General features: G+C 40.8%; 1 protein-coding gene and 1 long non-coding RNA gene across 14 annotated transcripts in view; one reads left to right on the top strand and one right to left on the bottom strand.

Annotated features, from left to right (window-relative positions):
• mub (poly(rC)-binding protein mub) overlaps positions 1 to 15,055 on the top strand; it is a 347,807-nt gene that overhangs the window by 306,655 nt on the left and 26,097 nt on the right. For 9 of the 11 annotated variants that reach the window (XM_076373032.1, XM_076373030.1, XM_031973627.2 and 6 more), the window contains exons 7-8: positions 242 to 521; positions 4,760 to 9,249. In XM_076373032.1, coding sequence (XP_076229147.1) covers positions 242 to 521; positions 4,760 to 5,138 — 659 coding nt within the window. In that variant the 3' untranslated portion in view covers positions 5,139 to 9,249. Of the gene's footprint in view, positions 1 to 241; positions 522 to 4,759; positions 9,250 to 12,258; positions 15,051 to 15,055 lie in introns of those variants that run through there. The other 2 variants (XM_076373033.1, XM_031973628.2) reach the window with 2 other exon arrangements.
• Positions 940 to 3,456, bottom strand: LOC143175191 (uncharacterized). 3 transcript variants are annotated; one of them, XR_012999928.1, is made up of 4 exons: positions 3,405 to 3,456; positions 2,515 to 2,716; positions 1,991 to 2,434; positions 940 to 1,886 (listed from the first exon to the last, which is right to left on the bottom strand). It is a non-coding gene; the product is annotated as an uncharacterized LOC143175191 (long non-coding RNA). The 3 variants fall into 3 exon arrangements; XR_012999927.1 differs by having other exon boundaries at positions 2,515 to 2,845; positions 3,405 to 3,438; XR_012999926.1 differs by lacking the exon at positions 3,405 to 3,456 and having other exon boundaries at positions 2,515 to 2,949.

The raw sequence follows: 15,055 nt of genomic DNA, 5'->3' as shown, positions 1-15,055 counted from the left end.
TTGAAAATAAATAGTTCCATTTAATTATAACAAATATACGAAGAAAACTATAAATAATCTATAGTTACAATTTTTATAGAGATTACACATCAATCGTATTAAATGCTCAGTAGGTCTAGTATTAAAGCACATTTATAGTAATCCGACATACATAAAAATTCATTTTAAATTATAACTTATAAAGACCGGAAAAAAAGACAAAAATTAAAAAAAAAATACGTTTAAATCATTCGTTTTGCAGCACTGGCAGCGCTAGCCGGCAGCCAGCTGCGCACCAGCAACACAAACAGGCAACAGCCAGCGGCGAACAATCAGACACACGAGCTGACCGTGCCAAACGAGTTGATCGGTTGCATCATCGGAAAGGGCGGTAGCAAGATCGCCGAGATCCGTCAGATTTCCGGCGCGATGATCAGAATCAGTAACTGCGAGGAGAGGGAGGGTGGTGCCACGGATCGTACGATCACCATTACCGGAAATCCGGACTCCGTGGCATTGGCACAATATCTCATCAATATGAGGTGAGTACCACGGTACCCAGAGAGCACACACTGTAAATGCCAATGGTTACCGAGATTGAGGACGAGGGTCCATCCGAGAGGAATATTGGACCCCGGATTCTCGTTTATTATTATTATATATATTACACCTTCAGCAAACCGTTCAACGTTTTAGCTACATATATGTCTATATTTATATGTACATACATATACATACGTATAATATATGTATGTATATATATGTATTTATATATATTTATATGTATATATGTATACATTATATTCTGTCGAACTTGAAAAACATGCGAAAGCAAAGAAAAAAAAACGCTTCCATGAATCCCATTCGAAACAAAGTCGAACTCGTCCCGGCTACGTTTTACGGTAGATCGCGCGATACATGTACCCCCTGACCCCCTGACCCCCAACCCCCGCCCCAGGAACTTTCTGATTTCTTTCTTTCTCATCAATCGGCGATCCACGCCGGACTATCTCGGGATGTGTGTCACGTCGCCGATGTAGATACTTCGACACGTTTTAAATCGGTGATCCACGAGGGACGAACCCCTTTGCCACCAACGAGAACAACCCCCCAGCCGAGAACCCCCATTTTTTCGTCTGTTTTTGTGTTTATACTCGTTTCTCCCGTAATTGGACCCTTTCTTAGCCTTGGTGTCTTTGAAGGTGATCAGTGAGACTAAAGGGGAGTTAGTCGAGAATTGCCGTCATCGCGACACCTTTTCATCTTGTTTGTTATTGTTACTATACTTGCTCTAACCGTGACGCGCCGGTCGACGATGCATCGCGTCCCGTGTTGTTGGTTATGGTTCCGAGGAAGTCATACGGGAGGAATTTGTAACGAAGTTAGAAGGATAGTGCGTCGTGTACCGGCGCGTCGAGCCATAGATACTTTCGACGAAAGTATCCGGCGGTAAAGAGATGGCGGTACCGGGGGACAGAGAGAACTCGCACATGGAGAACACACGCGCCGATTGACAAAAGAGAAAAGAGAAAAGAGAGTCTCGCGTGTCTCCTCGTGTCCTGTTCTCGTGCATGCGACGATCGTAACGCCACCTCGATCTCTAGCGTAACAGGTGAGATATATGCCACATATACATATCGTAGTAATAAGGTTGCATATAGCAATGGAAGACGTCGCAGCGCAGCGCCTCTCTCTCTCGCGAAGGGATCAACGTCTCTACACGGAGTCGACGGAAGACATCGTCGTCTGCTCACGACGGAAGAGGATATTCTTAATCCTTTATTTCCAGGTCCTGCTTTCCAGGCCCAGTACCCTGAGTATCCTGCAGACACATCTCCGCTCAACATCTTGTTTCCCATTGTCGCTGGCTGTCCTTTCAAGCAAACAAAATATTTTTTTTTTCTTTTCTGAAAAAGAGAATAAAATGAATTCAACCGACAGAATTACGACACGCGTAGTCGAAACGATATTACGATACTTTATGGCAACGCCGTTCCCGTCGATTACTTACGATATTCAGTCCCGCAGCGTCCCGAGCAAGCATAACATTCTTTTTTCTTCCTTCTAATTTTTTTTATTTGTTTATTTATTTTTTTTTTATTTTTTGTTTTTAATGTTTCTCTTGTTCCGATCGACGATCTCCTTTGGCGAAGGCGCGCAATCCTTCATCGCTTCGTAGAGCTGGATATATTTTGTTCTTCGATGATTTTTGTTGTTGATTTCGATTGCACGTTTGGTCGATCGGTTGCCGGATGTATTTGTACTTGGATACCCGTGGTGGAATTACCTATAAATTGTCCTGGCCAGTTCGACTGATTCCGCGAGAAGGTTGATAATTGAATATTTTGCAGATTCTGTTTATTACGTAGCACATTTTAACTCCTTGTCTTCTGATTCATTTGAAGTAGCTAAAATTAGTTTATTTGTTGTTTCCTAACAAGGAGGTATATGTTATCTGCAATAAATACTCAGTATAATTCCAAGTCCATATTTCTTTTGGTTGATCAAAAGTCATATTAATTGAATAATACGTACTTCCAAATACAATTATAAATCTTCACTGTGTATCTATCTCTCTTTTTATACGATAAGGGGTTAAAAGCGTATGTTCCAAACAATCCATGTTCACTTAATACTCACAAAAATATTTAAAGAAATCTATGTACGACCATAACCCAGAATCACTCGCGCTGGCCGCTCATCATCCAGTCAGAAACCACCCCTTCGCCAAAGGTCACTACAAATACGCATCGGAAACATCTCACGATTTTTATTCCCACGCATTCCCGCCTGTTTGTTCGTTATTGTGCAATCAGTGTTCGATAGTGAATGTCCACGGGTGCAGACGTACATATCTGTTTGTCTTCTAAACCGAAAAGAAAAAACACAGAAAAAAAAGAGAATAGTAGAAAAAACCCAGAAACTCGTGCCACAATGGGACTAATCAACCCTTCTTCCCCGTTCACGCAAAACGGCTTGAATGCTGAACGAATACTAACGTAGTCGTCGACGAGATTCGAGATGATCGACCGCGTCCGATAGCGCCCGCATAAACCACAACAGATCACCCGTTGTAAAAAGTTTGCCAACCCAACCAGAAATCAAACCAACCCCTTCCCCTTGCCGACGGCGCGTGTGTCCACGTGAAATCTAGCCACCTGGTAAACCCGGTGCCTAGAGAAAAAGATGAGAACCTCCGCACACTACTTATTTTTTTTCTCTCCCCCAAAACTACCACCACTACCACCACCGCCGACCCCCCAAAGCCCACCCACCCACGCCCGTTATAATTATAATCCATTATATTTTATTCCAGATTGTCACTCATAATTTACTACTTGCATTTAATAGCGACAGAATATTCATCAATCCCCGTTACTTCTGTACCACCCGCTCATAACTTGGTAGCCACGATTATTACATACCCAGCATTCCTAACGGCCAGGATCCGCACTCTGCCGTCCCGCCACACAGCCAATTATCGACCGCGGTAGCGCGCGCGGAAGTCCGCGATTCGCCAGATCAGCAGTTCCTCTTTCTCTCCGTCTATCTGTCTATATCTCTGTCTATCTCTGTCTCGTCCTATCCACATAGCACCCCGATCCCCACTACCCCGCGTCTGTACCTCCTGGCAGAGTGCAGGTCTTGCGCCTGGTTTTAGTTTGATTTCCGCTTTTCAGTGACTCTAGCAAAGCCATGATGCGTTCCATGAAACGAATCGCCCCCTCCGCCAAGGTATCCGTGACGCGATACCCACCCGAACGCGCGTTAACTCGCTTTTTAGAGAACAATGAGATCGTCCCGATCATATCCGGCCGTGTATCACGCAACGGACTATGGCTCTGCCGCGCCAAGAAAAACGGACGCCAGCGTCCGTGCGATCGCCTCCGTGTTCAGAGCTGCTGATCTATATTTTTGCAGTCGCTCGGTTGGCACGGACGCGCGGATCCGTTTTTCTGGCGCCTCCTCGCAGCGCGTCCTCCGCGTCGGGGTGCGATTCCATTGGCTGCGGAATGGCTGCGGGGATTCGTTGACCTGTGCGCCGCGTTTCCATTTGTGAGATTGAAATCAGAGGCGTTGAAGAATAGAAGATCGATCGAAGATGTTGCTAGTTCGTAAATATTCGTTAGGTACGGGATTTGAACGTTTTTAGCGGTTATTTTTGGTCCGCCGCCATTCCAGCCGAGTCGCGTGCCAACGCAACGAACTCTCCCCGCCCCACGAACCACCACGTAGCCGGTGTACTTGAGAGTCTCACGCTCCATAGAGCACCTGTACCATAACTCTCTGAAAGCCTTTTTTTAAATACCTAGAGCGACTTGATTCTCACTTTTCTTCCGTTCTCTGTCCGACTGCGGCGCTGTCTGTTAATCTGATAACTGTATCTTCTTCTAGCTGCCGTTCTGATTTCCGTCGTGTCTCTTTTTATTCTTTTCTCTGTCATTTTACTCTTTTCACACTTCTTCATTATTTTCCGACACTCTGTCTATCTCTGTGTGTCTCTATTTCTATCTCTATCTTTCACTGTTCTCTCTTCTTTTTTTTTTTACATTTCTGTTCTCATTTATCGAAGCTACACGTATATATATATACACACTCGTACAGCAACAAGTACACTTGCGCGCACACAAGCGCGTGCGTATATTGACGCACGCGACCCACACACAGAGAACAGACAAATGATTACCATATAGAAAAAAAAAAAGAAAAACACTTTACATTACCGTATCAGAGGAACGTTCCCGCCCTCACCTTTTTACATTTTGTGTCTTTTCCCCAGTGTTGAACTGCAGAAAGCTAACCTAGAGGCCCAAAATACCCAAACCCCTGGCAGCGGTACCACTCCCGGGGCATCCGGGGCCAGTGCTTCTCCCTCTACCACCACTACCACTGCCTCTCCCTTGGCCAGCGCCATTCCCTTGGCTCAGCTGCTAAGCAAGCCAGGCGCCCTCAACGCCCTATCTAGCCTCACCGCCCTCGGCGGACTCACGGAATTGCTAGGTGGTGCTGCTGGCGCGGCTGCATCCGCGCTCCCGGTCCAGACAACCGGCGTGCACCGGTCGCACAAGTTCACGCCGAGGTTACGTAGCCCCGGCGCACCGGGACCGACCGACAGCGGCAAATTCAAATCCGAGCGCACCAAGTACAACCCGTACTGAGCCAGCGGACGACAGCCACCCACGGAGAGACGCGACAGGGAGATCATTACACATTCTGCCACACGCATTACTCATCGACATGAACAAGAACAACAACAACAGCAACAGCTACTATTGCTACTACAGTTACAAGAATTACCAGTACCGATCGCTCATACACACACGGAACACGAAATTTACATCGGAGAAACGTGCGTACGGACGCCAGGGTAGCGCGAGTCCGGATAAAGACTTGGCTAAGGATCGGACCACGATTTTTTCAAGGACTTTCAGTCTCTACTACCTTTCTCTTCTTGATTAGTAGGGTAAGACCGCGCGGACCGACAGCAGATCGGTTGCTATTCTGTGATCGGTCCGGTTTTTAATCTTTGTCGAGGATAGACACTATCTACCCTGCGTGGTTATTTTGCTGTCTTTGATCGTGTCAATCCTTATGTCTGTAAACTGGGTACGCGGCCGATCCTCTAGCGATCTGCGGTTTCAGAGGTTTTTGTGGGCTTTAGTTTAGGGGATTGGGTATCGTAGAGCTTGAAGTAGTGTTCTTTGAAGATTTCGTTCGTTTGAATTCCCCGCGTGGAATTGAAGGCTAACGCGTTTTGGGTAGGGAGCATTTGGAGTTGTTTACACGACTGTTCAATGACTGGGTTTGCCTGAGTAGACTTCTACTTAGAATTGTAGCAGAGCTAGGGGAGTATAAAAATTACTCGATGAGAATTTAGTTATTCATTTGTACTAACGACATCTTTTATGGTTTTAATTACATTCCCGATTGTTTTCTATTCGAATTCTTTGTAATAGTATGTAGTATATTGTAGGAAGATTGAAATGCTGGAACTCCGGTTATTGAACATCGTGAGACATTTTGGTTACAGACATAGGGGTTGAGATCGATCATTGATAGTTCCTCCGAGTTTGCATTTTTCTGATATACAGGGTGTAGTTGAAGTCGCTCGAATGGGCGCACGTTTGTCCTGGGAATGGAGGAAGGTCCCAGCAACGTGGATCCGAAATCTCTTCCTTTTTGAAATTGGCTCGTTATTCGTGAACGAAATACATGATTCTCTTAGAAACAGAAGTTTCCCATGATACTTAAGTCTTTTTATTTTTGTTTCATCAAATTGTTTGAATTTTAATAAGAAATAATCTGTCTCTATAATCTTCATTTTATCTCTGTCTCTGATTGCGTGTAGAAGAGTAAACATATTAACGTAGAATTGATGAATTGTTAGCTTTACTTTACAGTAGAGATAAATATTAATAATATTCAGTATAACTCAATAGTCGACTGCATATCGTAAATACGGCGTTTCCAATCATACATACTTACAAGCGTTTGCATTTTATACTTAAAAAGCAGCATTTACATAGAGAACTATACTTCGTTTATCCGATCAAACGGTCTTTATCGATTCTCACTGTTTCAAGCTAAGTAAAAATGATAATAGCAGTAGTTCAAATATCCATAACTCAAAGAGAAGCCATTCGTAGTAAAATATTCGCATGGCATTACTTGACGTGATTTAGCAGTAAGTTGTATTTTAGAATACATAGTATCCGAAGAACCTTTAAAGATCAGTAGAAATGACTCCTTTTAAAACAATTCTTTTTTGTAATACAGCGGGTGCCGTGATATTTATAGATAAAAGAAAATGACAAATTTCAATACGGAAGAAATTCCGGATCCACGTTCAAATGACCTTCGCCCATCCTTAAGGTGAGTAGACACAGTTTCTAAAGTTAATGTATCCGAACCCTGTGAACGAAGATCGTCGAGATCCGACGCTAAGTCTTCGGGCCCTTGACACTAGCGCCATGCGTCCTCCGAGTGACTCGTCAGCCGCGTCTTTTTAAGTGAACGATCAAGTTCGACTTAAAATTTTCTTCTTCGAATATCCTTTTTTTTATCATTATTATTTGCGAGAACTTTTTTCTATTTTATTTTTTAATCTGTATAGTATCTTACGATACCGCCTTAAAACGAAATTCGGCCCGCGGTAGCAAGATGGCGACTCGGAGGGCGAAGACTGCTTGTGCACCGTCGCAGGACAGTTTTTTATATACATATATATAGTGTATGCAACACAATACAAAATATATATATATATAAATTCATGTAATGTAATAATTGCGATGAATTATTAATTGATTAATGTTTGATGCAGAACAATTTTTCTTACTAGCGTTAGTGGATTCCGATGTAATTTTTTCTAGTAGTTATAGCTGACCACTTGAATTCGGTATAATAGAGGTACAATTATGCGACGAGTGAACGATCGAACGAGTTCAATCGGAACGAAAACAAAATGTAGGGTTGCGCGTGTATCAACGAGCGACTGTTGCCGAATGACAAGGAACGAAAGATAGCGTGAGAGAAAGGATTATGTACGTTATTTTCCATTTTTTTTTCGATCATGTCTTGACACGGGTGCATAGAGAGAGAAAAAGGCGAGCGAGATAGACGAGAACAGTAGAAAAGAACAGAAGAGAAGAAATGAAAATTGCGTGTTTAAAGATGCACCGTGTCGTAATTATGTAACGTGCTCTAAAGCGAGAAACGACGACAGACTTCCTCCGTTAGATGGTCAGAGCGAGATAAATAAAACTTGATCGTGAGAATGCGAGTACTAGAGCGAGAGAGTGTGAGAATGGGAGTAAGAATATTAATCAGAGAGCTTATCGTACCTCGACGAGGTAGGGCTTCATCGGATGTCGTCGGTGAATATAAATATATTATATTCGATTGTACGAGGTAATCAATGAATTTACAATAGTGGTCATTTTATTGTAACGATATAATAATTATATACAAACAGACATGGAAAACCCGTAATCATTCACGAGGAGAGAGACACGGTCGATTATACGTACGTATACATGTACCGGGGATAATAGCGAGAAGAAAGTATAAAGAAACGGAAAAAAAATAACATGAAAACGATACGAGTTCAGATAAATTAGCGTAAACGAGAACGTTTTAGATACGTATTATTACTTTACCGGCACACGTACCACACGAACACAAAATAGGACACAGGCACACAAAAAAGAAAGAGGTGAATCGTTATTGCATTCACCCCGCGCGTGTATCGAGCGTCTTTTCTTCTTGATCGGCGAGAACAATGAAGAGGAAAAGAGAGTCGAGGGGAAAACATTTTCTGAGAGAAAAAAACATGATGATAATAAATAAAACTAGAACGAAACCGACGAAGCTCTCACGTGAACGTTCGGTTCGAACAAGACGAGTCGAGCCGAATTGCCGATGCGCGACGGGTCGTTCGCGCAGGTGAACGAGAAGAGAAGATAAGACTAAAAATAAAAGGGGGAGGAAAGAATTAAGATCAAACGATCGTCCGTTCGCGTTGAACGAGGTCCGGCTGCGTGAACGCTAACAGATCGATGTTTGTGTGCTCAATTTCTAGTTCGTAGCGAGGAAATATAAAAAGATGTGAAAAACAGTTCGCATCTAGCGAACGATTCACGATCGTGTGTTGCGTCGTATACCGATCGGACGTGATTCGCGATGGCGGATCATCGACGAGTAAATACTAGATTCGCGATAACAAAAAGCAATTCTAACTTCGAGTTCTCGCGGACCGAAACAAGATGGCGGATCGCACGCAGGGTGAGCCGCGATCGCGATCCACGTCCACGTAATTAATAACAATATATCCACTTTCCATTGCGTTCTTCATTCTATTTGCCGATCCGTAGTCTCGCCCCATTTCGTTGATTTCTTTCGTCGAGACAATAAGGAACATGTTCGGTTTTTCTTTTTATTCGCCACGTCGAAATCCCGACGGGGGATGACGGATAAAGGAAAACGGTGAATGAGGCGAACCGCCCGCACTCATCGCGGCGCGAGAAATTCAGACGGTGGGTTTCATAATCAAGATTCGAAACGAGAGTATACACAGGATTTTACGTAGGTAATTAGTTCTCAAACTGTATATTGGTCTCTATAAACGATGTCGCAGAGCTTGTGTGCTTAACAGACATTAGCTACCCTGTATCACCTTGTTAAATAAAGCTAGGGGTGTTTAATACAATACGAGATGATGCAAGATGAAAAAAAAAATCATGAAGAAGAAAACAATAAAACCACCAACACGTGTTTCGGCCTTCCTTCGAACGGGGTCCCGCAACGCACTCGGCCGCCATTTTCTCGCCGCGTCGATAAACCGTGAACCTTTCCAGGCGTGCCTCGAGCTGCTTTCCTAAATGGAAATTGCATATTCAGCTTGCACGCGCGTTTATTTATACGGATGTATCGATCTAGAGTCCCCGAAGGACTAATTCTGTAGTACCTTGCGCGACCACGTTTCTGGCGTGCTGCATTTTATTGTTGCTACCTCCTGCTTTTTTTCTCTTTTTTTTTGCTTTCTTTAAAATGGCGACCAACCAGCCGTTATACGAGAGCGGAACGAGATGCAGGAGGGTTCAGACCTGATCGATAAGCGTGAGTCGAGAGATTCGACGAATGTGACGATGTTGCAAATTTTTATTTATCTTCGTTGCATTTTGGGTTACCTTTTTCGAAAAAAGGATACAGCGAATGTTCATTGTCTTTAGGTGTACAGAAATTGAATCTGTAGGTATATTGCTACTGAAAAGTTTGGCAATTTGAGTAATGAAAACGTTTATTCAATGGAGGAAAAGTTTTACATTTTTAATGGAAAGAATTGATATAGTAATTAATACAATGCAGCGTAATAATTAATATAAGAATTTAAGGTAGTAGTTTAATTTTCTTTAAATTATCGCTTCAGACTCTCGTAGATTCTACCAAAAATAAAGACTTTTACTGCATTTTCTTCCATGGAGAGTGAATATTTGAAATGGTCTCAAAGTTCATAATAATATTGTGATTTCGTTTCCTTGCTTTCGAGTGGAGAGTACATTTTACAATTTCTGTAAATTATCATTGTTCTTGGATATTGATATTCGAAGTAGCAATTCACATACATCTCTAATTATAATTCAATCATATTTTATATATAGCATATTGCAATCGTACTGTAATTATATCATAATATTGAAAACCCGATTTCCCGAATGAACGTAATTTCACAGCTAATGTTTCTATTGTAATAGAACTTAATACATAATACACATCAAATTAGATGAAAAATTTACAATATTATAAATTCATTAACTAAATCATTACATAAAAAGCTCTACATTATATTATACAACATTATTTATATTCCTATGCTGTATAGAGCAATAATTGTCACAAGACCAAATATTCCACTGCTCTTATTAAAAATTCTGGAACAAACAACAGGCAAATCTCTCTGGGACAATATAACAATTATCATTCAAATCTCGTACAAGTTGTCAGTTTTCCGAGAGCTAATCCTTGAATACTGTTCACGTTTCCGGTCGATCAGGTCTGGTCCCAGGTCTTTGCATCGGCGCATATACCGAGCGTGCCGAATAAATCCGATGCGCGCTTCGAGCGCAACCGCTAAGACGGACGTCCGGCAAATCGCTCTCCAGCTTAACACTTGATGACCCATTAGTGTTCCATGGACACATTTTCAAATTGATTTACATACAGCATTGAAAGCATTTATTTCAATGCGAAGTCACATTGTTTAGCTTAAATCTTTGTTTAACCTATATGATTATCGTAGCAAAGCTTTCTAATAAAAATGTTTTTTATTTTAATAATTTTTGAAAAAACAGTATACACAATGTGGATGTCAGTTATGGTGCAAAGTGATACTGGGTTGTCTAGGGTTAAAACGCTTTTATCTGCGAAGAACATCGTCGCGGAACGTTCGTCTCACACGTGTCCGCTGCTACCATCGCGATCGATTGATCGCGGCGGCGCACAGTGGGCCAAACAGCGAATCTAGGTGGAAAGAAATCATTCTCTCTAAAAAGAGCATATTGTTGCATCAATTTTCATGGGGTTGTTATGAAAAGGAATCTTTGGTTCTTAAATGTTTGGCGATTTGGTTCGCGAAACTAGATTTCTAAAACGTAAACATAAAAAGAAAACATTTCTTAATTTTTAATTTCAACCTTCAGCTTTTAATTCTTTAAAGAAAAACTAGGAACACGTACTTTTACTTAACGTGAAAGATTAACTGAATACTTCTTTTTCGAAAAGTGATTATATTCATTGAATTTGTTTTTACAAAAGAGTAGTATTCACTTTACTTTTCAAAATGAAACTCAAAGTAGTTTACTGTTAATACTACAAGTAAAGAAATCATTGTTAAATTATTGTATGAAATTGTCAGCATTTCTGTACATAATAGCGTATTTAAAAATGCACAAATAAATAGAATTTCAGTTGAAAACCCACAACGATTTAAGAGTATGAACAGCCAACGAATGGAATAACAGGAAACAACCAATTTCAAATTTTCCCCACTTAGATTTGCTGTTTGGTGTCCCAAACGGCGTGGTACCCTGTTCGGTTAGCGCGCAAGGCAATTCCTATATATAGCAACCGTGCATACGTGTATGCACGTATGTTACGTGTGCACACGTGCATGTATAAAACGTACCAAGAGTGGAGAGAGAGACTCGTACAGAAAAGATGTAGAGAAAGAGGGAGAGAGAGAGAGAGAGAAGATGTATCCATCCAACCAACTTGACCCAGGCTCCTGACCGTCTTTGGTAAGCACCATCCGCTCCTTTGTAGTCCCGTTAATCGACACTTTTCCCATTTTTTACGAGATACCGTTCGGCAACAAATCAAACAATAAGTCTCATTTTTGTTCTAATTTTTTTCTACTTTTTTTTTTTTTTTTTTTTTGAAATTGTCACACTTGTTCTCTGATTTTTACGCCTGTCAGTTTGGTTTAACATTTATTTTCATTTTTTTTCAATAAAAGAGAAAAATATACTATAATCGCGATCGCAGAAAAGAACCGGTACGAACCAGTCAGTCAATCAGTCAGTCAGTCAGTCAGTCTAAGTCACCCCACCGGAAGTGATTCCACGTGAATAATAGCCTGTGCTCTCGGTGTTGCCTCCTGACGCACGGTTATGCAACGAAATTTTCTACGAGACCCACCGCACGCGTAATTATCCGTCACCGAAACGTGACATTCGCCAGCGACACCATCGCGCCCCGTGATAATGGTTTTTCTATTGATTGTAGAACGAAGGCGGGCGGCGCGTAGAAAATTTTCAAGTAGACCGGCGTTAATGGGATGAAACCGAGAACGATGAAGACCCGAGGATCTTCCTTCCGTAGATCCGACGCATGTTTTGAGAGAGAGGCGAAGAAAACGCAACCGGTCGCTCGTTTCGGGAACAGTGGATCCCTGATCAGGGAATTTCAACGCGAGCCACTTTTGTCTTATCGGAGCGATAATCTTCGTGCTGGAACTTTTTTTTCGCCGCATTGAATTTCATTAGCTTTCACTTACTAATTTGAAAGTAGAATCGTGTGTATCGAGTGTTTCCGTGGATTTGCAAGAAATTTTACTGGCATTATGTAAATTCTTTCTCGGGTCAGTACTATTCAGAATGTTATTGTGTAATATTGAACTAAGTAGTAATTAGGTCTGAACGTTCTGTTTCACTTGTACTGGATGTTTCACAAAAAGACTTGTTTTAGAATGAAGTTCTGTAGAAAATTACGAAGTGTATAGTCTATCAGTATCATATATCATGCAGTATTGATGGCTCTCATAATTTAAAGCATTGTGTTCATTTGAAAGTAAAAATTCAAAGATAATCTATATGGAAATAGTTGTCTTGTAAACTGGAACGCAAGAAAAAATTTTTTAACGTGGCATTTCTATGAAGCAAAAATTTATTAAATTTTTAACTTCTTTATATAACAAGGGAGAAATTATAGCCGATATGTACATAATTCTGATTCACAAAATAACTTCTTATAGATAAGAATTATATTTAATCTTTCTTTCTAAATAAATGTAACGCAAATTATAGTAACTATTGAAAACATACCTTGAAAAACATAGAAAGTTCAAGAAATAATAATGACAATTGCATAAAAGTTAAAAAAAATAATATTCAAAATTCTAAACCCACTGATCTTGAATAATCCAAAAATTTTCTGCTTCACAAAATGTTTAAAATTGTCTAATTTTGAATAGGAATATGCCTTTAAATCTAGTCCAGGCTAAGGATCAGATTATCCTCCAACGGATTGCAGACAACGAGAAATAAAACACGTCTTGAAACACTCTGTGAGCAAATGTTTGTTCACATAATGTTTCAAGATTCGTATTTTGTCTCTCGTTACTGCAAACTATTAAGGAACGCTTGTCCCTCTATTTGGACGAGGCTTTAATTACAAGACTAGGGTGATTCGAAAAGTGTCCCAGTTGCTTCACGATCTCATCAGGATCTGCTTACAATGTGCGTCGTTTTGTTTAACATCCTGTATATTAGTCGGTCACCAGACACAATCGACTTGCGAGAAAAGTTTGTTCGCCCGCTCAGCCCCGTGGCATCAATATTTACAGACGCCATTTTGTCACGTAGCCTCCGGCAGCTTCAGCGTCAGCTGAAGCTTCGTTCGAGAAACGTGCAGCGAATCATGCACCTATAATCTGTCCGACAGAACGAGACAGTAAACCTAAACAAAAATGTGTGGTAGCTAACTTTAGGCCCCTAACGATGAAACATGTCTAATAACATAAATGAGACATACTAGAAGATAAGCGATGAGTTTGAATCCTTTTCACTTTCTGTACGATAGGAACATATGAAAATGTACAAACAGTAAAAAACACTCAAACCCATCACTTACCTCGGAACAGTCTCATCATGAACGGGACCTGTGAGTACAACTGAGACAACCGTAGGTGCCGGCCAATCGCTATGCTTAGCTAATGAATATTTTGTTCGCGTCTGCTGCCTTGTCTCGCTGGACAGAATATAGACCATGACTGTGCAACCTTTTAGCTTGTCTGGGCTACGTTGAGAGAAGAAAAAATTATCTTGGACATGTAACAAGAGTTCGTAGAAATTTCTATGATTTTTTAGTTCTGTCAATCGCATATGTGATAGATTAGTGGCTAACTTCTATTTTTGAGTTCTCAAAAATGGTTTTATGAAATGTTATGAATTAAATGACAGTATTATAATTATTAAAATGATTGATAGTAATAATTGTAATTTTAGTATTTAATTAAAGAATACTTCACGAAAACTTCTTTCTCGAGGACTCGGGAATGCGAGTTAGATTTATTATTCTATGCCATTCGCATAGCTGTCGCTGAATGGATTGACAGAAGCAAAAGATCATAGAAATTTTTGAAAACACTTAAATAACAATACTAGAATGATTAAAATTATTAATTATCAAATAACAATAGTACAATAGTGACGATAATTTAACTGAATTTAACAAACCTAAGTGTTATTTATGCTTTCCAAATATAAATTAAATGTTACTTTTCTATTATCAATCGTTAACATTTAATATAAACATAAACATAGAATAAGTGTCGACATTTTTTCTTTTCCTAATAAATCATTAACGATAAGGTAGTCGTATCGATCACAGTCAGGAAATAAATCATACGACAAGAGGTTAATAGTAATAATTGCAATATTAGTATTCAACTAACTCGATCATATTCCACGATAGTTTTTTCTCGGGAACTCGGAAATAGGAGATAGACTATTATTCCGATCCACCCGTATGTAGAACTACGGCGAACAGCTCACGTATAATACTGTTAAAACCGTACGTCCTCTTGGGACCGCAATGGTATTTATCGCGAACCGCGCGTCAGACATGCTCGCTACAAACGATCGAATAGAAAGTTCCGTAGAATCGTAAATACCCGCGTTACACTCGAAACGAGCGAACCCGGCGGGTTGCGTCTTCATGTCAGCTCCCTCGGCCAGCGGGAATTAGGGCGTCAAGCCTACGAGCTTAAACCCGTCTGACAGTCACGGCCAATTCTGTTTCA

The sequence above is a fragment of the Nomia melanderi genome, chromosome 13 (genome assembly GCF_051020985.1).
Source record: "Nomia melanderi isolate GNS246 chromosome 13, iyNomMela1, whole genome shotgun sequence".
Classification (NCBI taxonomy): Eukaryota; Metazoa; Arthropoda; class Insecta; order Hymenoptera; family Halictidae; genus Nomia; species Nomia melanderi.
This window is presented reverse-complemented; position numbering and strand designations above follow the sequence as displayed.